At 35.3% G+C, this 27,763-nt stretch overlaps 1 protein-coding gene across 2 annotated transcripts; it reads right to left on the reverse strand.

Moving 5' to 3' along the window:
• On the reverse strand, nt 1–27,275 carry LOC660007 (receptor-type guanylate cyclase Gyc76C). 2 transcript variants are annotated; one of them, XM_064354612.1, is made up of 18 exons: nt 26,787–27,275; nt 8,755–9,248; nt 8,024–8,221; nt 7,910–7,975; nt 7,435–7,675; nt 6,708–6,854; nt 6,455–6,654; nt 6,238–6,406; nt 6,019–6,188; nt 5,661–5,951; nt 5,217–5,483; nt 5,093–5,164; nt 4,546–4,711; nt 4,144–4,492; nt 3,731–4,094; nt 2,918–3,455; nt 1,008–1,473; nt 1–919 (listed from the first exon to the last, which is right to left on the reverse strand). In XM_064354612.1, exons 2-18 carry the CDS (start codon nt 9,211–9,213, stop codon nt 727–729), a joined length of 4,356 nt encoding a protein of 1,451 aa, XP_064210682.1. In that variant the 5' UTR covers nt 9,214–9,248; nt 26,787–27,275; the 3' UTR covers nt 1–726. The 2 variants fall into 2 exon arrangements, with proteins under 2 accessions (XP_064210682.1, XP_008198489.1); XM_008200267.3 differs by having other exon boundaries at nt 1,008–1,563.
• Nucleotides 27,276–27,763: the final 488 nt, after the last annotated feature.

Genomic DNA, 27,763 nt, shown 5'->3' on the forward strand with positions numbered 1-27,763 from the left:
TTAATAAATAAATAAGTATATTATCAAACAATACCTAGACTATTTACATAATTAGGTACCTCGATACAATTATAAGTTAATGGCACATCGAATAGTGCAAAGATATGACATAATTTATTTACACAAGAAGATAATATTCACAGCCTCTAACACAAAATTCCGACTTTGTACCACCGAACGAAAAAATTCACCAGTCAGATCGTTGAAATTGGTTCATCATACATATTTAAATGCTGTCGTATTATCCAGATTGTTTTTTTTTTGCAGCAGCAGCAGCTAGAAAAATATAATCACAATTGGGTAACAGATGTTTACATATAAAACACTTGTTAAAACTAGATCTCACATACTTAAAAATTGGATTTTAAAACCTTACGCGCGCTATCACATAAATTCTATTATAATGTAACGACGAACAAGTAGGAGAATTAATTCACTTGAAGAAGCATAACGTGGCGCGAAAGTTACAATTATCCAAATCCCAAAAATAAACTAGATTATGGCAAAAACGGATTTTTAATAATTGCGACTTTCTTACATAAATGCAACAATATATTATCTAATATAATTGTGGGCATAAAAATATACCGATAAGTCGTCTTCCATCAAAAATATAACCGTTTTTTTTCTCTTCTTCTTCTTCTAATTATTATTATTATCCTCAATAATAATTCGACTAGTTTACCCTTCTTCTTCAGCCAGAAACTGACTCTAGTTAGTTTCTCCTCACACGATACTTTCCTTCTCGGTTAAGTTATTGTAATCGTTGATGACTCCCTTCCTGAGCGAGGTATTGCTCGACTTTAGGCCGTTTCCGTTGAAAAGTCCCACCAACCAACTCTTCAACGAGGCTTTTTTCTTGCTCTGGATGTCCGGGACGGGGTCGCAGCTGGCTGGGAGCGACTCCAAAGAGCGCCATCTAGAGACAAAAAGCATTTATTTTTAATTTTTCAACAAAATTTTTAAAATAAAAATAAAGAAACAGTGAAATGTGCAAACTTTTTTACCTTTTGGAGGTGTGATTTTGCAACGTATCGTCAATGGCACTCCCTCCCCTCCTCCTCACCACCGGACACTGCGTGTTAAGCAACGGTACTTGCACATCCTCAATATAACTTTCATCAGTCGGCAGAATATTCCCATTTGGAAAATTATTATTGAAGAGTTTGTCCTCCGGAATAGCGATGATTTGCACCTCGCCGCACTTATCACAGTTTTCCAACGACCTGGTGGACCTCTTCCCCACATCCAGCGGCTTGCCCTCAACCGGCTTCGGCCGCACCAACGGCAGCGGATCCAAACTGCGCGATTCTCGAATTTTGTTGAGCATATTTTGGCTTTTCTTCTGCTCGTCCGAGCTCGAGGCTATGCTGGAAAGCACTCTCCGAGGGCGCAAGCCGCGTCTCAACTCCTCGGGATTTTCGATGATTTGGCTGCCGAAGGCCGTGTTAATGGTCAGTTTGGAGCCTTGGTCTGGAACATTCAAATGGCGCGATGTTATTTTGAGGCGCGTTGGGAGAGGACTCGGCAACGTGGAGGTGCTTTCCACTTCGATACTTGCACCTGTTTGCAAAGACATCAGACATGAAGAAAAAATTCAAAAATTTCGACTACCAACACCAAAAATGGAAAGCAACACCGAGAAGGAGGGAGAAGTGCGCTGGTGAAACCGTGCAAAAGATTAAACTTGCAAGCTAAAGTGTCCAAAAGAAAATGGTAAAGTCGTGCGTAAACGTGCAGAATAAAACAGCAATTTTCCATGTTGGTAAAAGTCCCGGTACAGAAAGTACTATTATGCCATCGAAATACCGAAAAAAAAAAATAGAAAAATCGATAATTTGTAATATTGATATTGACCATTGAATTTGAAAGATTACAATCCACAAGAAGGTCAAAAAAAATTAAAAAATTCAGATTAACACAAAAAATAAAATATTTTTTAAGGTACAGTAAAAATAAACTTAATAATAAAAATTCGGCAAAAAAGCAATGTAAAGAAAGTTTTTGTCTTTGCACTCATTTATTCACAACTTTAAATATCTAATAATCGGTGGTAGTTAAGGAAATTAAATCTAAGAAAAAAAAAATAATGTAAAATTTTAACCCTTTTCGTAATTTTTTTAATATGAGGACACTTTTTTCTGTGCCTGTTTCTGCTAATTTTAGCTCAATTTTTTTAAAACAATGCAATGCATTTTAAGGAAATAACGTTAGATTAAATAAAAAATACCTTTAAAAAAATAGAACTAAGAAATAACTAAAATTGCAGTAAAATATTTCTCAAAATCATACACAGAAAAGTTTTAGTGTCATATTTATTTTTGTTTTGTTAATTTTATTGTATTGTTTTTATACAATGTGTATTTCAATGATTCTTATCTAGTTAATTTTGAAATTTGTGCCGCTCTGTTTAATTGAATTCTCTGTCAACAAATGTCAAAACTGTCAGTTGTAAAATTCACAAATTAATCTTAAAAATTTCGTTAAAATGCAACTAAATTGTTACACTAAGCAAAAAAAACACACTTTTATTTCCGACTTGGAGATTTAATAAATGGAGAATGGTAATATTCGGTGTAAACCAATTTCAAAGTTAACTAAATGAGAATCATTTAAAAACACATTGTATATTAATGGTGGCAATTGTTATTGTTCAAATACTATCTGGAATTTTAGTAATTAATAGTCCGATTTTTTTAATTTTAAAATGTCAAAAAAAACTTGATACACTTGTGAAAATACTTGTCCACTGTTAGAATATTTCTGTACTCGGTTTAAATTTTCTGAGAGAAATAATCATAAATTTTGCGTTTTTTTTTTGTATTTTGATAACAAAATATTACAAACTGACGTCTGGGAGGTGCGTTATTTTTATCATTTTTTTTAGCTTGCAACTTTAAAATTTTTAGTGGCATACCTCTCGGAACACTGGAGTGCCTCCGACTGGTCATCCCCCCAAACCCCCCACAGACACTAGCCTGCCTGGAGTCGTTATTCAGCTTGGGACTCCTCCTAGGCCTGCAAAAAAGTGGCGGAATGTCCCCCAAGTCCACTTCTCGTCTCTGTATCGCTTGATCCGTTGCTCCAATCAGCCAAAACGTCCTGACTTCGCCTTTTCCCTTCATGTTAACCAGCCCGCGTTCTTCTATAATGTAGCCACCTAATTTATCGAGCACTTCCTTGCACTGGTGACTGATATGTATTTTGAGCGGCTCTCCGTTGCTTTCCATACGAGAGGCTGTGTTGACAGTGTCGCCAAAAAGGCAATAGCGAGGCATTGTAAGTCCAACTACGCCGGCAACGACCGGTCCTGTGTGGATGCCGATTCGTAGTTTTAGGACTTCTTTCGGTCGGTGCGAAATGGAATGGTTTTTGACAGCGGAGAGTAAGTCCAAAGCCATTGAGGCGATTTCGCCGGCGTGGCGGTCTTTATTGCGCAACGGGAGGCCAGAAACCTGGAATAATGTTGTTTATAGACTATTTTTTCTATTATTCTATTCGAAAATATGAAAAACTGTAGAGAATTTATTCCAAAATTCATTTTTATAGTTAGTCGTTTTTAATATATTTTGTACAAAAACAGTGGTAAATAAAACTTCTAAACGACAATCTGCAAATTTTTAGTACACACCAAAATTTCCATTTTTATTAATTATTAATTAAAAACGTATCATAAAAATATTGTATGTCACTCTTGTAACACAAATAACTGTACGAAAATGCAACTTACCACCATGTAGGCATCACCAATCGTTTCAACTTTGTAAACATCGTAACCTTTGATGATCCTATCAAATACTGTATAGAGATCGTTTAAGAAATTGACGACTTGGAGTGGCGTACTTTCAGCCGACATTGCTGTAAAACCGACAATATCGCTGAAATAAATCGTCACAGAATCGAAAGATTCAGGCTCTACTCCTGAACCATTGGTCAATCTTTCAGCAACTGGTTTCGGTAACATCCTGTGTAGCAAATCTTCCGTTTTCATTTTTTCTTCATACAGCAAGCGCGTCCGTTCAGTCACAATTTCCTCCAAATTATTCGCATACGTAACCATCATATCCATCATTTGATCCATGATATTTTTATTCCTGAAACAATAACACAATAAATTACGCAACAAGTGTGTTTTACACGCACTTTCCGTCCTTCATTCGCTTCAGCCGACTCCTAATAGCGGCAAAATCAGGCCTGGCTTCGGGATTTTCAGCCCAACAATCTTTCATACATTGTAAAACGTAATCATCACAGCCGATTTCACAGTCGAGTAAAAGATCAATATCAGGCCTGAAACTCTCTTCACCATCGATCGGTTCGCGTTTAACCAATTCGATGATCTCCTTGGGTTCGAAACCAGTCATTCCAAAAGGGCCTTTCCGGCCCAAAATCTCGTACAAAATGATGGCAAACGCGTAAACGTCGCCCTTTTGAGTGCCGCGACAATACGCGCTAGGGTTGCGCAAAATTTCGGGCGCCTTCCAGAACAAACCTAAAGTTTGGCGGTGTTAGAACACAAAAGAGAGAAATGACTGTGGAAAATACTTCGGTAATACTGGTGTTCGCCGATGCTGTCGTTTTCGGCGCAATGTCGCATCTCCGCGAGGCCAAAATCGGTCACTTGGAGGACCCATCGACTAGTCACCACACAGTTTGACGATTTTAAATTACCGTGACATACTAGCATCGAATTGTGGATGTACAGCATGCCCTGGAAGAGTTACAGGGCGGTAGTGTTAATAATTAGTTTTTCCTTCTTACTTTAATAAACCACTAATAAAAAAACCTTTGTTAAAGAAAATAAAGCAAACCCAAAAATAGTTAAAAATAGAAGATTCAAAAATAATAATAATATAAGAATAAAAAAATAAAATAAAGTCAATTTTTTTTCAAGCAACTTAATTTTTATATATTTTTGTTTATTTTGCGACCATTACGAAACTGTTTATCAAACCTGATAGTTTGATAACAGAATGTTAAATTTAATTATTTTTGTCGTAAAAAAGATGCAAATAGAAAAAATCCTTTATGATATTTTGTGGCACTCAATTCGTCGTGCGCCAAAACAATAAACCAATAAACTATTACTCACCTTAATGAGATCATGAACCAGCGACGCGATAAACATCTTGTCCAATTTAATATCCTCGTTTTCTATAATATCCTGCAATTTTTTCGGTCAAAAATAATAAAAACAATTACGTGTTGAGAATTACATAGAGGCTTCCTTTGGCACAATAATCAGTGACTAGTAGCAAAGAAGTCGGTTCAACGCAAGCACCAATAAACGAATTGATGTTATCATGTCTCAACTCTCTCAATAACCTCATTTCCTTCATAACGTCCCGTGAAATATCCTTTTTTCGGGAAAAAGTCAGTTCTTTTATTCGAACCACAACGCCACGGTATTGAGCAGTCGTTGCAAAAACTTGCAATCCGCCTCTGGATTCGTACGAAGTGACGCTTGCACTAATTAGACTAAGCTAAAAGACGGAGAAAAAATTCAGTATATAACTCGGGTAAAAAATAAACAATAGCTTAAAATCGGTACATGTAAACTATTTCGCGCGATTTAACTGTTTTTGAAGCAAATTAAAAAATCAAAATCATTACTTATTTTTCATAATTTCAGTCAATAGACACGTTGTAAAATGACTTACCCGACTTGGACTAGAAACAATATCCCTCTCGAAATAACTGTGTATTTCGCTGCGGTCGATTTTCCACAGCAAGCCCTCAATTTCCTGCTCGATTTTCCATTTCCGATAGATGCTCATGGTAATAACTCCAGCACAGAAGAGCAAAATCGCCAAAACTCCCGCCGCTATAATGCTATTGAGATGGGTGTTGGGTTTGGGGCACAATTCGTTATTAAACCCACAGCTGGGTTCGTCGTTGGGTTTGTCCGACCCGGCCCATTGTATCTGGGTGTTGGTGTAAATTTTGTACTCCTTTCAGAAAAGGAAAAGTCCAGTTGAAGGGTGAAACATTGAAAATGTCTAACACAAACTCACTCACTGGAAAATCGCCCGACTGTTGGAAAAACTGACCCACTGGACGCATCTGAAACGGACACGAAAAATTCCCATGGACGTGTTGGTCGCCACTGACGGGCTGAAAGGCCAGGACTGAAAAATTCCCTTCGGAATCGCCGTTTTTGTCCAGTTTCATTGTGGCTCCAGTGATGCCTGGAAATTTCAAACCACAATCACGAAATTTCGATTTATTTTTAGTTACTTTTGTAAGTCTTCATTTGGATGATGGTTTCGACGATTTTGGTCCCATTGCTGGCGATTTCTTCGATCAGTTCGTCGGTTAAAGCCGGCTCTTCTGACAACAATTTGTGCAAAGCGTTGGCGTAAAGTTTGAACGAATCGTACAAATAAGCGGCATAAATCGAAACGTACTGTAATTAAATTCAGTCACAACTAACTTCAATTGTAATAAAACTCACCTTTTCGAACGATTTCAGCAAAACTGAAGTCTCAAAATTGAAAGGTTCCCTTGAATTGTAATACCGGACTTTTTCAGTGAAGCTTTCGTAATTTTCAGTCGGTGCTGTTGGCACCACAACAAATAATGATTTGCCACGTTTCAGCAGCCCATTGTAGTCATTGCTTATACAACTTTCGTATTTGTCGAAAATTGCCGGTTCTGGGAACGTTATTTAGCTATTTTGGAGTTTTAGAATTAAATTAAAAACTTACTCCAAATGTATTTGTGGGCTTCTTTTTCCGAATAAGTGTTGGTGTCGACGTAAATTACGATGTATTCGCCGTTTTCGAACAATTGGGCCGTTTGCATTGTTATCATAAGGTCGAGTAAAGAGGTCAAACCACCCAAAAAAACATAGACTGGAAATGAGCAAAATTTTTAGTTGGTTTTCTCAATTACGGCAAAATTATTCGGAAATTTAGAACTATTTTGGGTTAAACCTGTGTAGAATGATCCGGGGAATCGATTGGTATCGAGAAAGTTGCCAAATTCCCAATAGTTTTTTAGTTATGAATTTTTTAAAATTTGACCAATTTTTGCTTTAACTTGCAATTTTCTCAAATCCTATTAGTCGGAGAACAATGATCTTTTTTGAAAAGGATAGATAATTTAAAGAGCTTTTCAACGATAATACACTTCATAGGGTTATCTCTAACAGTTCCGGAGTTATTACTCGATAAATGTTCCGGGTACCGAAAATTGACCAAAATCGAGACAAAAATTGAAAAAACCAAACATCAAAAAATCGAACAAATGGACTTTTTTGGACTTTTAACAACTCTAGTGGGTTGTTAAGACATATAAAAGTCCATAAAATTTTGCTAGAGTGAGTTTAAAAAATATTTTTTTCACTTTTTTGGAGGTAAGTGTATTTTAACAAAAAAATAAGTTAAATATTTTTTTAAAAAAAGACTAGAAGTAGTAAGTAAAAGTACTTACTCCTAGTGCGATTTTTGGTATTTTGTATAAACTGGTACCAATATCCGCTCCCACAACAAGTGAGTTGTTCCGCACAGCACTTGTAGCTATCTTTCGCCTTCTTCTCATCATTGATGGTCATATTCTTCTTTTTGGCTTCTTGTACCAGCGATTGTGCTACAGTATACCACGCTTCTTCGTAAATAATCGAGAATTTGTACCATTTGTAGTAGTCCAAAAGGGACACAACTGACTTGGTCACCTGTAAAGCGATCGTCCTTGAACTATGTTAAAAAATTCGACAAGTCTAGGTTTAGTACCGCGCCAGTTAAATGAAAAACCAAATATTTACCACAAGGGTGTTAATTTCATGTGACTTTCAATTCAATTATTACACGTACAGTTTTTTAAATAATTTCAACATAAATGAGCTAGAAAAAATGTTCGAGTTGATAGTGGGTGGAATTTTTTTTGTCGTCTTAATCAAGCAACCTACCTGTGTATCTGGTGGTTCGGTTCGTGCGAAAGTTGGTACTTGAGAAGCTTTGTAATCTGAACATTTCTGGAAAAAGGGGATATAGTATCGAAAAAATTTTTTTTCGGAGCTTACATAACTAATCATTGGAATATTTCTGGATTGGGCGACTATAGCTTCAACATGGCAGGTGCCTTCAGGTCCGAAAAAGGCCGAAACGCCGTCACAGACCATATCGGTCATGGCTCTAGTCGCTATCACTGTGTCTCCCCTTGTGTCGTTCCACCTCATCACTAGTGTCACGTTGGGGAGGATGTCGGGGTCGTTGTTAACCTGCACATTTTCCTCTTTAGATTAAACGATACTCCAGTCGTTTAAACGAATTAAAGATGTGCACTTGAATGAGAATCGGCTCGTTTATTTAGTGATCGTTTGAAAGACGGACACGTAGGAAGTGCCCCTGATATTTATTGGTCGGACTGAATTAGGGTATCCGCCTGCTTGAGACGACGGCGGAAAGAAATCTTTCCGAACGGATTTTTTACAATCTAATTCAAGCCCTATTTATTACAAAAATACGAAAAATTCAAGAATAACTTTTATTTTCAACAAATTGTAGATTGTGGGTATGTTAAGCACTAAAAATATGAACTTAAAAATAGGAAAATAAAAAAATGGTATGGAAATATAATAACGAAAATAAATTTAAATGGGTCAAAAATGAAGCTACTTTTGGGCGTTTGTTCGTTTTAACTTTTTCTTGACAAAAAAAGTCGGCAGAAATGACTTAATCTTTGCTTTGGTAGAAATTTTCGACTTAACAAATTATGTACTAGTGTAAATGTAAAAAAGCGAATTTTTTGTACCTCGTTTAACGCCATGGAGATGGCCCCCGAGACCGCCAGCCCCTGCCTCTCCCTAAGCTCCCCCTTGACGGCCGTGAGATACCCCACCGTAATCTGCTTCCTCTTGTGCAACGGCTGACTCTTGAGATTTTCACTGGTGAGGTTCTCCCTCCTGTCCACCACCGAATACGCACTAGCCGACGTATATCTGAACGCCTCTTCGTCCCGGTGCCCCATGTCCAGGTCATTGTGCTGGATGTCCTCCTCGGAAGAGGTGTATTTTTTAAAAGGTGGTGGCGCATTCTGGTGGTGGTGGTGGGTGCTGCTGGTCGTGCTGGAGGAGGAAGGTCTAGACGGGGCTGCGTGCAACGCCAGGAAGCGAGCATTGGCGTCTTCTTCGAAGGGCGGCAAGGGGGAGGTCGAACGGGAGGGTGAAAACAATAAGAGCGCGACCAGCAGAGAAGCCAGGCCGAGGCGCATGGCCGGGCTCCCCCTCACCGGAACACCAGGATCACCTGGAAAAATTATTTTTGAACACTAATTCAACTAACATTACAAGACATTTGCGCTAAATTACTTAAATACAGGTTCCAGGAATTAAATGAAACGGGTTGGAGGAAATTATACGGCAAAGGAAAGGTGATTTATTGTGGTCAATTGCCAGATAATGCGTTCTTGAGAAAATGGTTTTTCACAGGGTTTTATTGCACAACACATTTTCATTGTCGCTGAGTGTATCTCTTAATCATATGGTGCAAAAATAAAAAATAAAATTTTACTAAAAGTAAGTTTGGAAAAGAATTTTCCAATTTCTGCAAGACATCATCTAAACAGAGACAGATTATTAAAGCAAAAAAGTGATTCTGAAAGCAGGAATTTTTTTGAATTTTCGCAATTTTCTTTTCAGAAAAAAATAGCAAGAATTTGTTTTTGTAAATCAAAATATTTTGCGAAAAATTAAAAATTCATTTCATTTTTATTAAAAAAAAACAGCAAATGTTCGTAAGTCCTAAAATTCTAGTAAGAAACTTCCACTTCCTGCAAAAATGGCGTTCTGTACTCTAGTCGAAATGTAAAGAAAATGCCGAAAAAAGCTTCATAATTTTATAATTTCTCCAAACATCTAGCTGGGAGATGATTTTCAAATAAAACAGATTAGTAAAAAAAAGATTGTTACTTAGAACAAAATATTATGCACATAAATTCTAGCTTTTCGCTGTGTAATTTGAGCTGAATTTTTTTTTACAAGAGTTCTTTGAAGCCTTTTTAGTTGTAAAAAGAGCTGAACTCCTACAATTATCATTCTTGCAAAAGAATTGCCGGATCAATTCCTGCTGGAGCAACTTATCATGTATAATTTATTTCTAAACGAAATAAAAGATTCTAGATGAGCTTTGATACTTATGTATACAACAATGCAATTTGCATTAAAAATGTAATTTATTTTCGTGCAAAATATCAGTAGCGCGAGTCTGGAAATCGAAAAACTGTTGCTACAACCTGGAAACAATTATTATTAAAGCCGGAATAAAACATGTTTTTGGTTGTTTATTTGAATTCAAAAAATAATTAGTCCTTTCGTTTGCAGCTTTGATGGAACCGAATGATTATAATTCATCAAGCATCGAAAATTCTGGAATAATGCAGATAATTCAGTTAGGCCCCAATTATTATTTCACTAAGCCCGTGGGTGTATCTTGTTTATGAATTCATGAAAATGTTTTAGTTCCAAGTTTACAGTTTCCATTTAAGTGGAGATCGATGAAAATTATTCCAAAACCTCGCTGATAAATAAACACATCATATTGTAAAGATAAAAGGATTTAGTCCAATCTATAATTAGACAAAGATTAGTTGAATTACCTGAAAGTCTTTAAAAACAAATTAAGATAAAAACGTATTTGCGTCTAATCCAGCAAATTGGCGACTAAAAATAGTGCCCTTTGCTACCATCCTTCCTGCTTTTTGCGTGAATCAGCCTTTGGCACGAAATTTTCAATGGAACTTTTCGTAAATAAATAAATAAAATTTTGCTCCAGTCGAAGGCCAACGAACGCACTCTAGTTTCCAAATTCTTGTAAACTTATTGTCGGAAGCGTTTCAGTGCCAGACTTATTTTCGATTTGGAATCGCCAAAGTCGTCCTTGACGAATCCGCTTTATTTATAGTCGAGTGTTTGTTGTATCCTTTTAGCATGTAACATTTGGTGCTTTAATAATACGCCTGTATTTAGCATAACCCGAGATTTGTTAAATTTAACTCAACTCTCTGATAACATCATGAGCGTCTTGATGACGTCGCTATATCCGTTCTAAAGCGATATTTGTTTTCCTGATGTTAATTTTAAAGCATTGTGTAAACCGCTTTATCTATTTTCGTGGCTATAATTAACCGAATTCGAATGGACTCGCACTTGACTGCAATTAAACTTTAATTACAATTTTTCCAAGCCCGCATTTAGCCCAACTTTCAATTAATTAATTAACGCCCCCGGTTTTATATCAATAACAAATAGTTTTATTTAAATTCGAGTGACGTCGCTTTGTGAATTCAATTAAGACAGCGGGCAAATATTTGACTTTTTGCTATTTATTTTTCGGTATTAACGAGTTTGGTAAATGTTTATGAGTTTGCAAACAAGTTGCAAAACTTAACGAAACAAAAATATCGTTGTTTTAATTAAGGCGGAAGCGAAAAACCGGTCGCCAGATCCGTACTTGACTTTTTCCGAGCAGGAAACGCGAAAAATGTGCCCAAACAGCAGGATTGAATCTTCGTTTCCTGCAACGATCGGGAATGTTTTGCAAATTTTTTAAATCGAATTCCTTTCAGGAACGCGTTGTAAATCCTGCCAGAGTTTCACGCGAGCTTATTTTGTGTCTCAATTGCTGTTTATGAAATCGTACAATACGTTCTTAGAATCGAGTTAATCTTCTTCGAACTTTGAACCATTATTATTTGGTTACCCATATGATTAATTAAATCCAATAAACATGACGTAAGCTTAGATGTAGTTAGTGCTTAAGCCGGACAACGCTAATGGAGGTCCACCCTTGTCATAAATACGTAATTTTTCGACCCTTCTTGTGTGGGAACTAATCCAGCGTCGGTTGCATAATCCCGTTTAAATTTAGATGTATATTCCACAACTGATAAGATAATTGCGAGTCAAGGTAAACATACTTTTCCACCAATTCAATTGAACAAACTTGGCAAATATTAATGTGCGACAACATTTTTCAAATAACCAGTGCAGGAATCCTGCAAGAAAGTGTGTCTGCGATGCCGCGTAAATGAATTATTTATTCCAATGGACGGGAAGAAAGCGACTTATTACCAACCACTCCTGTAAAAGCGCTATTTTTGCCCTAATTTTATAATTCCTGCGAGCTTTCATGTCACAACACACCCATGCTGTGCTTGTGCAAGCAAATCTTCAGTGTTTAGTTCATGGTCAGGCGCTATAAATAGCTGGTTCGTTATTTCACCAATGGCACCGATGAATATTTATTAAAAATTTAAATAACTTGTGCACAAGACAAACAATTTATAACACGTGCCGTTTTACGCGAATTTTGCACGACCAGAAATTCGCACTTAACGGATTTTGGCGATTTACATTTATGCAAGAGATGATTAAGCTGAAAAAGCTTCACGGCGAAGAATAAATAATTCGCAACACACTATATTCCAGATACGAATTCAGACAAGTTGCAGGGTTTTATTCTTATGCACAGGCTTCAGTTTTTATTTACAAAAACAACAAAACATTTTTTTTAGCATTTAGGCTTTAGTTTTTTTATTTAAAAAAAATATCGAGCTACACTTCCTTTATTTCCTTTCAATATTCGGTAATCTTGCAGAAGTAGCAGGATTTTTTTAAGTTTTAAACAAATCACAGAAAATTCCTTAATTTGGATTCCTGCTTGATATTTTGCAGCAATAATAAATGTTAAAAATTTTCAGTTTTACAGCAAAAAATAACACAAATTCTGCAGGAATTGACAAAAGTGAGAAGGTTTGCAATTGCATTTCATAAAAGATATTGAATTCTGTTGCAAGAAATGGAAATAAAGATGTGGTTATTCAACTTTTTGCAAGTTCAAAGAAGCAGGAATCATAATCCTGCAAATTTTACTAGTTCCTTTATATACTGAAGAAACAAGTTACAAATTAATCCAAATTCTGAAAATAATTTTCTGTTAAAACTAATAAAAAAAGACAGAAGTAAGTCCTGAAAAGAATTTATCAATTCCTGCAAGAAGACGTATTGTCCTGTTTCAGATGTAAAACAAATGACGAAATAAGCATCTAAACGTGACAGCAGGAAATTCCTCATCCGAAAAGAACAAATATATCGACCCACATTTTCTTTACTTTCTTTCAATATTATGAGGTAGCAGGAATTCAGTTTTAAACATGTTGAAAAGCTTGAAAAAACTACTTTGAGATTTTTTTTATTTTGCAGCCAAAAATAATAAGACAAGAAGTCTGAATTTTTTAGGAAACGGAAATCAAGTTGTAAGTTGTTAAGCTGATTCCTGCAATATCTGAAAAAAGCCTCAGCATTTTTTGAGGATGCACCTGCAGGAATCGGCGAATTGTTGCAGGATTATCGCCTTTGTTTGTTTTCCAGCTCATCATCGCTGATGAAAGTAAACAGTGAAGCAGCAGCAGCAGCCAGACCAAGAAGCTCTATTTATAGAAGACGTTTAATTCTTGTTCTTGTTGTTGGCCTGCCGGTGCTTTTGTCCAATCCGTTTGCATGTTGAAAGCACACACACAACCCTGACAACCGGTTCCAATTTTTGCACGTTTTTCAATTCTATAAATAACGCTACAAGTATTTCTATTTATAACTCCTATATGACATAACCAGTTCTCTCCATATCCGACGAAATGGGAAAAAATACACCTTCTTCAATTAGCTGTCAATCGCTCTGTTTTCCACCGAGAAAATATAGAGACGTTTCAGTGTGTATGTGTGTTTATATTTTCCAATAAGAACATAAATCTCCGTCCGGAGCGGCTGTTTCGATTCAATCGACACAGCTTTAGGAAGAAAAAGCTGCTCGAAAAATTGTGTTTGTCTAGAACTGGTTTTTAATTTTTCCGCGGTATTGGAAAGGTGCCAATCGTACGATAATATTTGTTTTTACGATGCTTTCCAAACACTAAAGATACATTTTATTACGCCTGGTTTACACTTAATTGTCCTATTCCGCATCTGGCAACGCTGGATATCAAAAGATAAGTCTTTATGACTAGGACAAGACTGATGCTCGCTATCGATTCCGATGCATTTTTAAAGGACTCGGACCAGTTTAACTATTTATGCGCATACGTGCTCCAGCGTAAACATTTATTTATGATGGTTACAGTTAAAATGATTTATCACTAAATAAATGCCCGAAAAATCGTTAAAACTAGCTGAAATTTTTGCACCAAAAATTCGTGAATCCTTTTCGATTTTGTCTTCCTGCTGTCAGTTACTGCAGGAATCGGGAGCAAATTTTACAAGTTACGAGATAAACTTGTGTCAAATATTGACTGCGATAAGTTCTGTGGGTGTCAGCCAAGGTCAAATTTTTTTCTGAAATTAAACTTAAGGTCGAAGATCCGTCGTTTCGGTGCGGTAAACGTCGAATAATCGACTCATAACATGTCAAATGTATGGACTCGCAACGTCACACAAAGTCAATTACATCTCGTAAATTCAGCCGTTTGCTTTAGAACTCTTTGTGTAAATATGAGTCGGAGCTTTCTTGCCCTCATTAAGCTCGTGTTGACTCTCCGTCTACGAAATTTCATTCGATTTTTAAATTGAATTTATCGCAAAATTACGTAAATGTGCACAATTAGAGGTTATCGAGGTTTGCAAGTCTGCACTGTATCGTTGAAAATTTTCCATTTTTTCTCAATTTTGTCAACAGTAGTTGGATTTTTGTTTATAAATAACACAGACACGAACTAACTGTATTGAATTCACATCCGGCATTGTGAGATACAATGTCACGACGTGCATGTTAACGAGATGAACTTATCTAGGACTGAGACAAAGGATAATTAGGAATATCTGAATTGCCACTGAATTGGAAAAGTTTCAAGAGGACTTGACAACAAAGAGGCTTTCTCCTAATTAGGACTAGCTTTCGGAAATTGAAGCTTTATTACGAAAAATCGGTAGTTGTTTACCAAATTTTGCGTTAATCGCACGTTGTAATAGCACAATATGTTATTCTATTTACATTACATGGTTATAAATAATTCCCAGCAGATGCATTGAAAATAGGCGAGAGCTGAAACTCATCAAAAGTGGATGGATTTAGCCAAATAAATCCGATAAAACTGCGATTTGTTCGTAAATTGAAAAAGATTTTTTCACAAATCAAATCATTATAACCGCTACAAAAGTTAATGCAAAACGATCAACTCTTATCACAGAAAAACTTTCAAGTTTTTTCAAAATGTGATGTTCGGAACAGTACAGAAATACAAGAAAATATTTACATATTACTGCAAAAACATAACAATATTACAGTTGGTCATTTTCTGCTGTACATCAGGAGTTAAAATTACCACGAATGTCTATTTTAAGCTTCCTGTAATATTTTATGATTCCTGCAAAAGTAAACAACCGAAATTTGTTGTGATTCAAAACAAAGTCGCAAGACAACATCAAAATATTTTCTTTAGCAAATTCCTGCAAGTTCCTGAATAACTGCAGGTTTTGAATTAGAATTCAGAAATCAAAATCCTGTAACAAGTATAATTAAAATCCTGTAACAATTATAATTAAAATTTTGTAACAATCAGGAAAGTTACAGTTTTCCAGTTCCTGCAAATGGACTGTAAAAGTGATTTGCAGGAACACAATTGCCGGTATTCGTATTTCATTAACGAGAACTAAGTTGAGGAACCTTAATGCTGGTAATCCTGCAGCGATTTTGCATTTCCTGTCTGAGAGAAAGTAAAAAACCTGCAAAAGATGTCAGAAATATAATCCAGAAATTTTATTTAATAAAAAAATTTTAGAGGTAAAAAGCCGGGTCCCGGTTATAAATACACGAGTTGTAGATTTTGCTTAATTGTCAAGAGTTTCATTTAAGCGTTTTCTAGTTGATCAGGAGTTAAAATTACGACGAAATTCTATTTTAAACTGCCTGCAATACTACTTTTACGATTCCTGCAAAAGTAAACAACTGAAATTGTTGTGATTCAAAACAAAATCGTAACACAACACACAAACATATTTTCATTAACAAATTCCTGCCAGAAAATTCAAAAAATAGATAACATGCAGATGTAAAATTAGAAGATTTACATAAAATTCATATTATTTTGAGGAAACGCCACAGAAATTTACAGGGTTGTGATGTTAGAGAAAAGATGTTGAAGAACAATGTTCGAAGTAAGCTGTTTTTATGAATAAAGTTCTATTCTATCCTATTAGCTAATTAAAAATAAATCAACGCAACTTGTTTTTGAATAGACAGGAAAAAAAATTCGGTCAAATAAACCTACTTCTTGCAGAAGCTCCATTTCAAGTAGATTTCAGGCGGTTTCAGACGAAACCGCAGAGTTGGAAATCCTGCAACAAGTTTACAATTCCTGCAAGAAATAGCAAGTTTTACTCCTGTATTTTCCATTTGCGAAGCCACAAAAATCAGATTCCTGCGAGAAAAGTGCATTTTCCTAGTCCATTGTTACAATAAATCAAATTAAGCCGCAACAAGTCGAATTCCTGACATACACGATTGCTGGAATTTTTCTCATGTTGTCGGAATTTCATCCTGCAACAATTTACGATTCCTGCGAGAAGTTCGCCATTAGTTGATTATTTTGAACCGAAAAAGCGGGCAATTTACACCTCGTTGTGACTTCAAAGGAAAACGTTTGAGTTCGAATTTAAAAAAGTTGCTTTAATTTTTTAGACGGATTTTTGTTCAAATCCGACGAGACGACAGACAATTTTTCTTATTCCAATCTTTTTCATCATTCAAACTTTGTACTTTGAAACTTCAAAGCCCCAGTCTAGTTGCTTTCTTAGAACTCATTTTTGTTTCCATGTAGTGGAGTGATTTCCATTCCAGTTGCTTCACAAAAATGAAGTGAAAAAAATTACGATAAAATTTTCAAAAGTGTTCGAGTCAATTGTAATGTTACAAATTCCTTAATCTGCGTTCTGCGCACGTGTGCCAAAGTGGATCTAAAATAGCAATAATTGCCAGAACAGATGTAATGAAAACATTATCCGCAGACTTGTTAAGCGAGCGGCCAGTGGTCTCTTTAATTAAGGCAATTTAACCGAAATGCAGTAATTGTTTAAATATTTAGTGAACGATAAAAATAGCGAATGCGAAGGTCAACAAACATATTTTTTGCTGCATTGCTGGCTATTTATATTGGAGCACAATAAGGCGAATGGAATTGGAAGAATGATTCAGGATATGAAAACGATATATTTTATGCTAAAACGATTGAGTAATGGCTGGAAAATGGCAAGCGATTGCCACGCAATTTGAAAAACTTATTCATCATCGGGCTGTCTTGAGCGTTTACCTGGTGATGAATGAGCAATTGTTGAAAATACCCGAAATATTTCCCTCATGTACGCAAAAACCAGTCTAGACGCAGCAATCTTTTAATGGCCGATAATAACCGTAATTTCGTATTTACGTCAAGTGTTAAGATTTTTCGAAAATTTTCACGACCTTGTGAGCTAAATTCGCCCAGTGCAAACAGCAATATGCTAATGTGTTATTAATTTATCGACGTCGGTGCAAGTGATTGATCACTTAATAAAAATAATTATTCTTGAAGCAAGCAACGAACAAAGAAAATCCTAGACACTCCGGATCCATTTTTTGTGTTTGTTTTATTTTCATTCCTGCAAACAGGTTCCGCGATGTGAATGATGCAATGAAAGAGCTTTTAAAATTAGCTCTAAGTCGGATAAATAGGTTAGTAAATAACACACCTGGGCTGGTTTTCTTGGAATCAAGCAAGTGATAGACGCGCTTTTTCATTGCGCGATTTTGCAGGTTGCTGAACTGCTCTAGCGCGAATATTTTATTCAAATTATCCGCATAATAATTGACAATACTCCGGACTAAATCCGGTAACAGTTGGCTGATTCCTTCGTAAACAACAACCACGCGTTTTCGCAAAATTTATTTCAAAATTCAACATTTTGTAGCAACACTACAAAATTACGAATAAATTCTATTTTTTTGAAAGTGTTTACAAAACCTCTAAAAAGCACAAATAAAACTCCTACTCCTTCAAGAATGCAGGATTTTCAGCCCCGAGGCTTCACGAACAAAGTTTCATTCTTGTTGAATCAAATTCCTGCAACTTGCAGGATTTCCGAAGCATTTATTTCTGGCCGGATTTCCACTTCTCGTCACTTAATGCTTATTTTAACAATTGATAAGCACTATATTTCTCGCAGGAATCTCATATTTGTTGCAAGATTTTAGAAAGAAAACGACGTAAAATCTCAGCATAAAAATTCTACTGTTTCTTACAAAAAAAAAGTTGAAGGATTTTCAGTCTATTCGTGTTAATAATACTTGAAACATCCTGCAAGAAGCGAAAAATGTCAGCAGGATTTCCGAAACATTTTTACTGTTTGCAGGAACCGGAACACTGACCGGATTTCGACTTTTTGCGGTTTAACTTTGTTTATTTTTACTTATGATAAGCTATTATTTATTTATCGCAGGAATAGCAACTTTTTGCAGAATTACCAGCTGTATTTTTTCAACATTTTCTGTTTCTTACTAATTTACTTATTTTCAAACTAGAAACGCAAAGTAAAAAAATTATTCCTGCTATTTCTTGCAGGAATCGCAAAATAGTTGCAGGATTTAGAAATAATTGAAAAAATTCGTTTTTGTGGCTTATTTTTCACACTTCTGGAAATGTGGATTGCTTTTTATTTTTGTTTGAAGATTTGGCCTTAGTTGTGTTGACTTTTGCAAAGAAAACAACGTAAAGTAAGTTCCTGAAAATTGTTTGAACAAGACTTTGTTTCAGTTATTACCACCGCTGAAAAATAAATACCGTGCTACAATTTACTTAAAATCAGATTACAAAAGCTCTGTGAGCTTTGTAATGTTACTTGATTTCGCATTTGGAATTTTTTGCTGAAAATGGTCTTAAATTTTGCATTCACTCCCGTGTTATCGATCGAGAGCGCAGTTCGAAATCCGTTTCCTTCACGCTTCAATTGCTCAAAAATAAGTGTTTGAATATTTCCGAACCATCTATTTGAAAATAATCAGAACGAACTACCTGCCTGTCACTCGCAGACTTTTCCTTAAAACTCATTAAAAAAAGTAAACCCGAAAGTGAATACGTAATAACTGTCAGTGTCGAGTTTTCTTTTCATCAAGTTTCATTTCGAAAACTCTTGACAAGATGGAAAAAATTGTGGCGATAACAATCTCAAGCAAATTCAATTTGTGATAATAAATGAAAGAGAAAAGCGATTTTTGAGCACACTTTTTGCCAAAGAAGGTTTTTAGGACTTGGTGGAACGAATCATCAACAATCCAGGTAATAACAGGTACATTTGTAATTTAATACACGATAAAATGTGTTTGTTAAACTATTCTATTTTTAGACTTGCCTTGTGCGCTCAATTGTAATTATAAGGTTACACACGAGATACGTAGGTGGGTTTTGATGACTCCTTTCAAAACAATTCCAATTTTCACGCCGAAAACACAACAGAGAAAAGCCTTTTATTTCTTTGAAAAAACTAGAAGCTTACAATTAATCCCTCAGAAAGGTGGATATTGAAACTTTGTGCGGATCAATACAACTCGCCTCTAGGCAAACCTCAACTTTATGCATTTTTACTATCCTTTAATATAAAATTTCAGCGTGGCTCAAGTCACTTTTCCAATTATCTATAAGATAATCGCAATTTCGAGTGGCTTTTTGGCAAAAATCGGTTGATGCGTATTTAATAAAGCACGAAATGACTACTTAATTGCATGTATCCGGAACTATTTGGAGTGATAAGCGATAAGATAACGCCATATTACACTGCACACAAAGATTATTTTTTAAAAGGGAAACGAAAGGAATTTTCGTTTGTTATTGGACAAAAACGTAATGCTAATTATGGAAAGTGGTATCAACTCGTGATTAATTGAATTATGATAAAGTGTGTTGACACTGTTTTGTGCCAAACAGATGTGTTATTGTCGAATCGAGAAGAAATTTCTCCAACTGATCCGGCTCGAAGGACCAAAATATGATGTTATAGTTCTAAAACTAGAAACCTATACACTTATTTTAGTCATATTTAACTACAAGATATAAAATACAAAGAGACTCATATAATCTGTGCTTTTTTGAAGATAAATATTTATGTTTTTTGAGTGATCTATAATTTAATTTTTGATTATTAATTAAGATTTAATTCGAGACAAAAGAATAGTTTGAAGAATACTGTTTTAAACATAAATTTTTACTTAAAGTTCCTATAGTTTTATAAGAGCATTTTTGCATCCGGCTCGGAAGACCAAAAAATGTTGTTATACTTAAAATTATAAAAACAGAAATGTATGTAAAAAACAAATAATTTCGTGAGTGCCTGAAGTAATCTGTGCTTTTTAAGGTTTTTTGGGTGAGTTTTCCGGAATGTGTAGAATCAAGGTTAATTTAGTAATTTCTATTTGGTTTGTCTACCGGAATTAGTTGGCTGGAATGGTTAAGTAGTCAATGTCAATGTCGATTTTGTTCAAGTGCGTACTAGACAAAAATGTCTCGATAAAAGCAAAAACTGTTTACTCATAAATCCGTGTTTCTGTCTGTGATTTGACAAAAACGCAAAGAATATCTCCGGAGCGTTGACGTCATGCTGAAAGCTTTCCAATCCAGTCGACCTGTCTTGTCCTATCATCATCAGGGACTTCCCACACGTGAAAATTTCAATAACAAGAAATTTTGCAAACGCGAATTGTTTCCGGGGTCAAGGCTAGCAATAGCGAATCTTTTTTTCAGTTGATCAAATATGGATTGATCCAAGTTTAACGACTTTGCCTTTGGTTTACATAACTTTTGCAACTACTTGTCCTATTTTTAGCTTGATGGATGCGACTCGGAAGAGACTATAATTCAGATCATTGTTTCAGTGAAAAGTGGAAAACCAATTTCAGTGATTTATGGTGCGAGCATTAAAGATATTAAAAATGTTTTTCATTCGCGTAATGCATCCTGAAATTATAGTTTAATTGCGAAAGTTTGTTCGGTGATTAAATACGAAATTTATTTTACACACACACCTAACGAAGCTAATTTTACCGAGCTATTCTAATTAGAAAAAGTAAACTTTAAGCCACAACATTAAAGCTTTATAATCCGGGAAACTTGTTTAATTAAAGTGGAGTGAAAAATTATTTGATTGGAGAAAATCCGCGACCACATAACACTTTCTCTTGCCGGAGCTCGTAAAAATTTGATTTTAACACCAGTGGCGGCGCTCGTTTCAAAAATTTCTCTCTCAACTTGATAATAATAGAAATCAAAACGCAAAGTCTCATGAATTTGTGCAACTTTTACTTCGCATTTTACGGACTAACAACTGACTAACCTTAACATTTTAATTACGGTTTTCTAAACTGTTTACGTCTCAATTAAAAATCGGGCAATTTTGGGATTTATAAACAGGAAAAAAGGTAAAAGCGGAAGACGTTGCAATTTGCATAAACTGGTCTTTTATATTCAATCACTTCGCCAAGATGTGACAAACAAATAACAATACTATCAGGCTGGAAAAAATGGTTCTGGTGCAGCGCAAATGTCTAAAAATACGAAATAATCCCCCACAGAACATATTTATAATGCGTCCTAAAAATACCGAAAAATCATCGTGATAACTAAACCTTTTGCAAATAAAGTTGGGCACGTGTGATAATTGAATTTTGAAGGCATTGTGTCAAAATTCGGTGTGGCGCTGGCTGTGCATCTAATAATAACCGAAATTCCAGATCGAAGTACAAGCGGATTGAATCGAATGTAAAATTAGATAAGCGCCGCCGCCATTCGAGCGGATTTTCGTGTATCGCAATGCAAGTTATGTAAATAAATGTTTACGATGTTGTCTGTCTATTTATAGTCTCACAATTGCGATATAAGTAGTTAACATGTATCATATTCCTGGCTGTTGAGTGGCCTTGTTGAGAGCATGACTTTATCGGTTGAACAAATAAAATTCGGATTAACAACGGACGAGATAGCAGCAGCGAATGAAGATTTTTCAACAAGAAATATGTGCTAAACGCTTATCTACGCTCACTGGCGAAAAATTACACTTTCGATGTGGTAAATAAAGTAGAGTATAGAATGTTACTTCTGGGCCAGAACATTTGGCGTCTTAAAAATCAAGGCAAAATCTTACAAATTTAGCTGTTTGTCCAAAAGCAAACAACCGAATAGGGCCTAAAACCTCTCAAAAATCATGAATTTTTATCCACCCCAAAAGTTCCCAAATATGTGTAGGCCACTAAAAGTTGGGCACACGAAAAACAGGGTAGAATCCTACAAATTTACTGTTTTCCCAAAAGTAACCATCCGAAAAAGATGTAAAAAACTTACAAAATGCCTTGATTTTAGACACTCCAAAAATAGCTTTTCATTTCTGGACCAAGCCTATTGGCGCATGGAAAAAATCAATGAAATACAACTTAAAGCGACTTAAAATCCTCGACACTCCAAGTAAAATTACTTTAAAAACCAGGAAAAACCTTTATAAATTCCCTAGTTTTTAGATAAAAAATATAGCTTTTCATTTCTGGACCAAGCCAATTGGCGCATGGCAAAGGTGTTAAAAATGATTACCAAATAAATTTTGCATACCCCAACTGTATTCAACTATTATATGCACATAAAAAAGATACACCTAATTGTTCGAAGTCTACTAAAATATCTGAACACTCCATTATGGATTTTCATTTAGAGATCGCTATTAAAACTTTAATGTTATCGTAAACATGTTCGGTTTGTGTCCTAATTATCAAATTCAACACCCCAATATTCGACTATGCCTTCATGATAATTCTTGGATTCAGAATATTTACAGAATTAATAAAAATAAGTGCAAAACATTCCCCGTTTCCGACTACAATCCGATCTATTCTTACAGCATCTCCTCTTTCACGACAGCTTATACCGTTTATAGGTATGTATCTATCGACGAGAATCATCGGCACGACCATCAATCCTGAATTCGTCTTCGACTCATGAGCCTTTGGCGAATCAACAGGACAGACAGGTCATTGTTGTTTGAGAACCTAAAGATTTGTACTGAAGAAACACAATTTTTTTCAAAGCACTGCAGATCTCATCCTGTGATACATATTGATCTCGGGAGTGTTCGTGGTAGCAGTTTTACTGAAGTTAAGCACAAATTGGCGTTGGCTATAAATTGTACATTCGAAGAACATTCATACCTGGTGAAGAAGACTGATGATGGTACTTTAGCCTGGGCAAGCGACAAGTTGAACATGTCTAGCATTGACGTTGAAGACTTCGAAAATTTCTACGTTAAAAAAAAGTGCGCCTCATCAAGTGAAGCTGATTTGGAACATAGCTTAAGATTTTTATCGAAAGTTTTACATACACATTATGAGGAAAAAGTTTTCATACTCATCGATGAGTACGATGCTCCTGCGGTAGGCCTGGTATTCGAGTCTTGTCCGAATAAAGATGACATTGGATTAATTAATGATTGTCTAAAACGTTTCATGGCTAATACGCTGAAATTCAATAACTACATAAAACGCTCATTAATATTTGCTTGTGTTCGGTTGGCCGGAGCCCTCTCAATAAGTCGGGCCATTACAACTACGAAAATAAACTGTCTTGTGTGCTGGAACTGTGTCGTAAAGTCCTAAGTTTTTTCAAGTCTTTTGCTGTCTAGCAATTTTTCATTACTTCTGCTTGCCAAAAAGTTATCAACAGTGAAAAAATAATCATTCTCTATTCACCAAAAGAGCCTTAACACATTTTGCGTTTACCTAGCAATATTATAATTTTTTTCAAGTTTCAAGTTTTATGATTTTTTACAGAAGCAAATAAATTTACGATTGAAAAAAGTTTTTGTTTTTTCATTTTTTTTCATTTTTTTACTGTGTAACGATTCTCCCGATTTTTGCAGAAATCAAAGCTTTTCCAAAGAGCTTTCGACTGTAAAAAATAATCGTTCTATAGTTCCTAGATGGAACCTTATCGATTTTTTCCTCAAAATAAATCTTCACTACAAAATTATTTTTTTTAGAGTTATTCTCGTCAAGAGATTTTCCTGATATTTGCAGAAAACAGAGCTATTCTAAAGAGCAATGGAATGTAAAAAAATAATCGTACCATAGTTATTAGATAGAGCTTTAACGATTTTTTTGTTTTCACAAAATACAGCTTCACTCCAAAAATTTTTTTTCAGACTTATTCTCGTCAAAATATATTCCCAATTTTTGCAGAAAACAAAGCTTTTTTAAAGAGCTTTCGACTGTAAAAAAATAATCCTAGAAGGAGCTTCAACGATTTTTTATTTTCTCAAAATAAATCGTCAAAAAGTACAAATTTTTTTTTCAGACTGTCTCGTTAAGGGATTTTTGCGGAAAACAAAGCATGCTTGAAGAGCTTTGGACTGTAAAAAATGATCATTCAATAATCAGTAATTAGGGTCTTAACGATTTTTTCATTTTCCTAAAATATGTATCTTCATTATAGATCGTCAAGCGATTTTCCTCATTTTTGCGGAACACAAAGATTTCCTAAAGAGCTGACTATAAAAAAATAATGATCCTATAACCACTATCTAGAGTCACCCTGTAGTAATTGTTGCAGCTAATTAAACACCTCAACAAGTATTTGTTTCTCAATAAAAACATCTTTGTTGAACAATTCTGTAATGAGTTTTAATGAATTTTACTTTTCCAATACTTTCAGCGTGTGAAAAATGAAAAACGTGTTCGCATTTTGCAAAATTCGTTTCCTGCACAAATGACCTTCCAGTCGCTGGTTTTCCATTCCGCTTGACTTTCTCTGCTTGGAGTCAAAATCGCAATTCTTGAGTCATTTGTCTAATTTTGAAAATTAGCATTTCGCACGTGTGAAGCGAAGGACTCGCCTTATTGTGTCATTTATGTGACCCCTGACTAATCCGTATTTCTCGTCGTTAAATCGCTCGAATTGTGAATGTAACAATAACAATAATAATGGTGTAAGTAAATCCGGAATAATCAATGCACTAATAAATAGCGAGTAATGGATCGCCCGGAGCGCTCCGGTATATAAATGAAATAATAGATACGTGCACAGGTGGTCGAGAATAACAAATTGTGGAGACCGTTTGTCTGTTCTGACAAACCCTGAGGCGTTCGTTCGTTGCGAGCGAGATGAAAGCCAAGGAAATCGACAAAAACTCGCCCATTGGCTGGGATTTTTATTAGGGGATTAACCCAATTAAAAATTCGAGATGGATCGAACACAGGTGTGCAATCAGGCGAAAAATTGGTCAACTGTATTTGTGTAATTCAATTAAATGATTTAGTTTAATTAACGCCGGAAACTCAATTAACAAACTTTGTTTACTTTCGGTAAATTCGTTAAAAATTGCGTATAACTAAGCGTAAAACGGAATGCCAAGTCATTGCATTTCATTGTAATAGAGTTATTATGAATTGTCATTGTTGATTGCAATGTCAGGTCGAAAATTGACGTTAATTATCATTTTATACTTTATTTATAATCGCTTCAAAGATGAATGAGACCAGCTCCGAATTGAAATGATATTTTAATAACGAGACACAGCAAGTCCGAAATTAATCAAACTTTTTTTCAATTATTTAATACGTTTTTTGCGCCCAAAATCGATCCACTTTTATTATTCATGATTCGTCTGACTTGGCGGCCAAAAAAAAGCAAAAACTACAAACTTGATCTAATAAATTAGAAATTATAATGCGAGAGGAGCAAAAATCAGGTTTTGATTGCGTCGAATGATCGCCAAACCCAACAAAAAAACACAAAAAAAACAAAAATTCAAATTCGATTTAAAGTAATTTTGGTGCTAGTAACAGTCAAAAAAGTAAAAATCCTTTTTAATCAATAATAATATTCTTAATTAATTAATTTTAATTATCAGGAATCAGGAAGAGTCGAAAAATCCTGCAAAAATTCAATTAACTTGATTTTTGATAGATTTTTTTTTCAATGTGAATTAACTTATGTACAAATAAATTGGCCATTGTACTTTTAATTGAATCATCCTGTATAACAAGTAAGGTATGTTCCAACGTAATAATGCATATGGGGTCAGTCAGAATTGTTAGAAAATCTTGCTAAAATATTTTCTCAAACACTTTTTTTCAAAAGTGATTTAATTAATACATGGTACAGGGTGATTAAGGAAAGAATTCTGGGTTTTTGGGTCATCTTGCCTGCATCACCCTGTAGAGGCGAACTATTTGGCCAATGTCTTTATAGCCTATTGTTGAGCTCTCGATGAAAGTGAAACGATTGTTGTTGTAATAAATTGTGAAAGAATTTCGCTCAGATAGCGAACCAAATTTTTCTGGTTTTTGGTCCACTCAGTGTCGCGCTCAACCTTTCGACTGGTCTTGTGTGTAAAAATCCAAATAGCAAGGTCTAGCGCGTAAGAATGGTGAAGGTTCAGCAAATAATAATCGAATTGTTATTTTATTTATAAATCGTTTAAAAAAACCAGTTGTATACATTGGCCCCCTCTCGTTTAAAAATAGTCCATTACGTCAGCAGTTATTAAAATTCAATTGTTAAACAATATTTTTAGCGACATAAACACGTAGTATAATTATCGCGTCGTGAAAAATCGTCGGTGAATCCCCCTGAAAAAAAAGAACCAATGCAAATTTTCGTCTTCTTCGACACGTGTCACCAAGAAATGAAAAGAAGAGGTCAACAATGAACACCCAGTGCGATAATAAAGTGGCCCATTCGACCTTGGCGCCCAAAATAGCCCAAACCATGGGAGAGTAAAACGCACAAAAACTTACCATGTGTTTAAAAATCCCACTGGGTCAGATCTCGAGGCTGTTGCGGAGCGATTTGTTGTCGGAATAATTGTTATTGCACTGTCACGTGATCCCTTCAATGTTCAAAACACCAGAAACCGCGGTTACTGTGTTATTTTTAAACTCGCGATTATTTGCACTGCGATAAACGAAAAACAAAGTTTTACAGCACGAGCATCTTGCGCGCACGGAAAAAACACCAAAGCCCTTCTTCTTATCACACTTATTTGTAAACACTTTGATTTTAATAACACACCACACTTGAAGGAAGAAGGAAAAGTTTGTTTCACTACTCTTTGAGGAAGACCACCAAACTCCTCAAACTAGTCCGATTTTTGCTCAAATGTCTTTCTTTGGCTGAAGAACGCAGCGAGCGTGTCTTTGAACTTAATATCGCGAACTCTTCGAATGCATCTGATTTGACCGTGTGACTACAGCGACTACGATATACAAACCTGCCTGTTGAATGTGCTTTAACGTGGATGGAGGATGGTAGCTACATCTTGTAGTACTCCACTTGGTGGTCTTCAGGAGAAGGAGCATGAGGCCACATCTAGTGTTCGGTAGCGAAAGCTCACAAAACAACGAGTTGGAATCTATATTTCAGTGTTATGCAACCACATAAACATCTTTTTTCTTCAAAACAATCCTTACATCATTATTTATCGCACCTAAATTAAACAAAAATGAAAAAAAAAGTCTGACTTGACCTGACTTAAAAAACTATAGGAGGAACTACATGTTGACAGAGTCACCCTGTGTAAGTCATATTTTTTCTTCTTCTTTGCCATTTTTTTTAAATTCGTTTAATAAATACGTACTTTGACCTTTTGCCGCATTATTTTTTTATTTTTGTCAGTTTTATGCTCCGCTTTACGTTTATACGTCTATGTGTTCTCTCAATCTCTTATTTTTGTTTACGTGTTGTTTCCTTACCTTTTCTACACTTTTTTTCATAG

Source organism: Tribolium castaneum, chromosome 2 (assembly GCF_031307605.1).
Source record: "Tribolium castaneum strain GA2 chromosome 2, icTriCast1.1, whole genome shotgun sequence".
Classification (NCBI taxonomy): Eukaryota; Metazoa; Arthropoda; class Insecta; order Coleoptera; family Tenebrionidae; genus Tribolium; species Tribolium castaneum.

Excerpts from the sequence above, each read along its gene's own strand:
- LOC660007 (XM_008200267.3), bottom strand. The coding sequence starts at position 9,213 with ATGCGCCTCGGCCTGGCTTCTCTGCTGGTCGCGCTCTTATTGTTTTCA. Across the intron at positions 6,189-6,237 it reads CCAAATGAAGACTTACAAAA|GCATCACTGGAGCCACAATG; the intron begins GTAACTAAAAAT and ends TGAAATTTCCAG. Across the intron at positions 1,564-2,917 it reads GCACTCCAGTGTTCCGAGAG|GTGCAAGTATCGAAGTGGAA; the intron begins GTATGCCACTAA and ends CTTTGCAAACAG.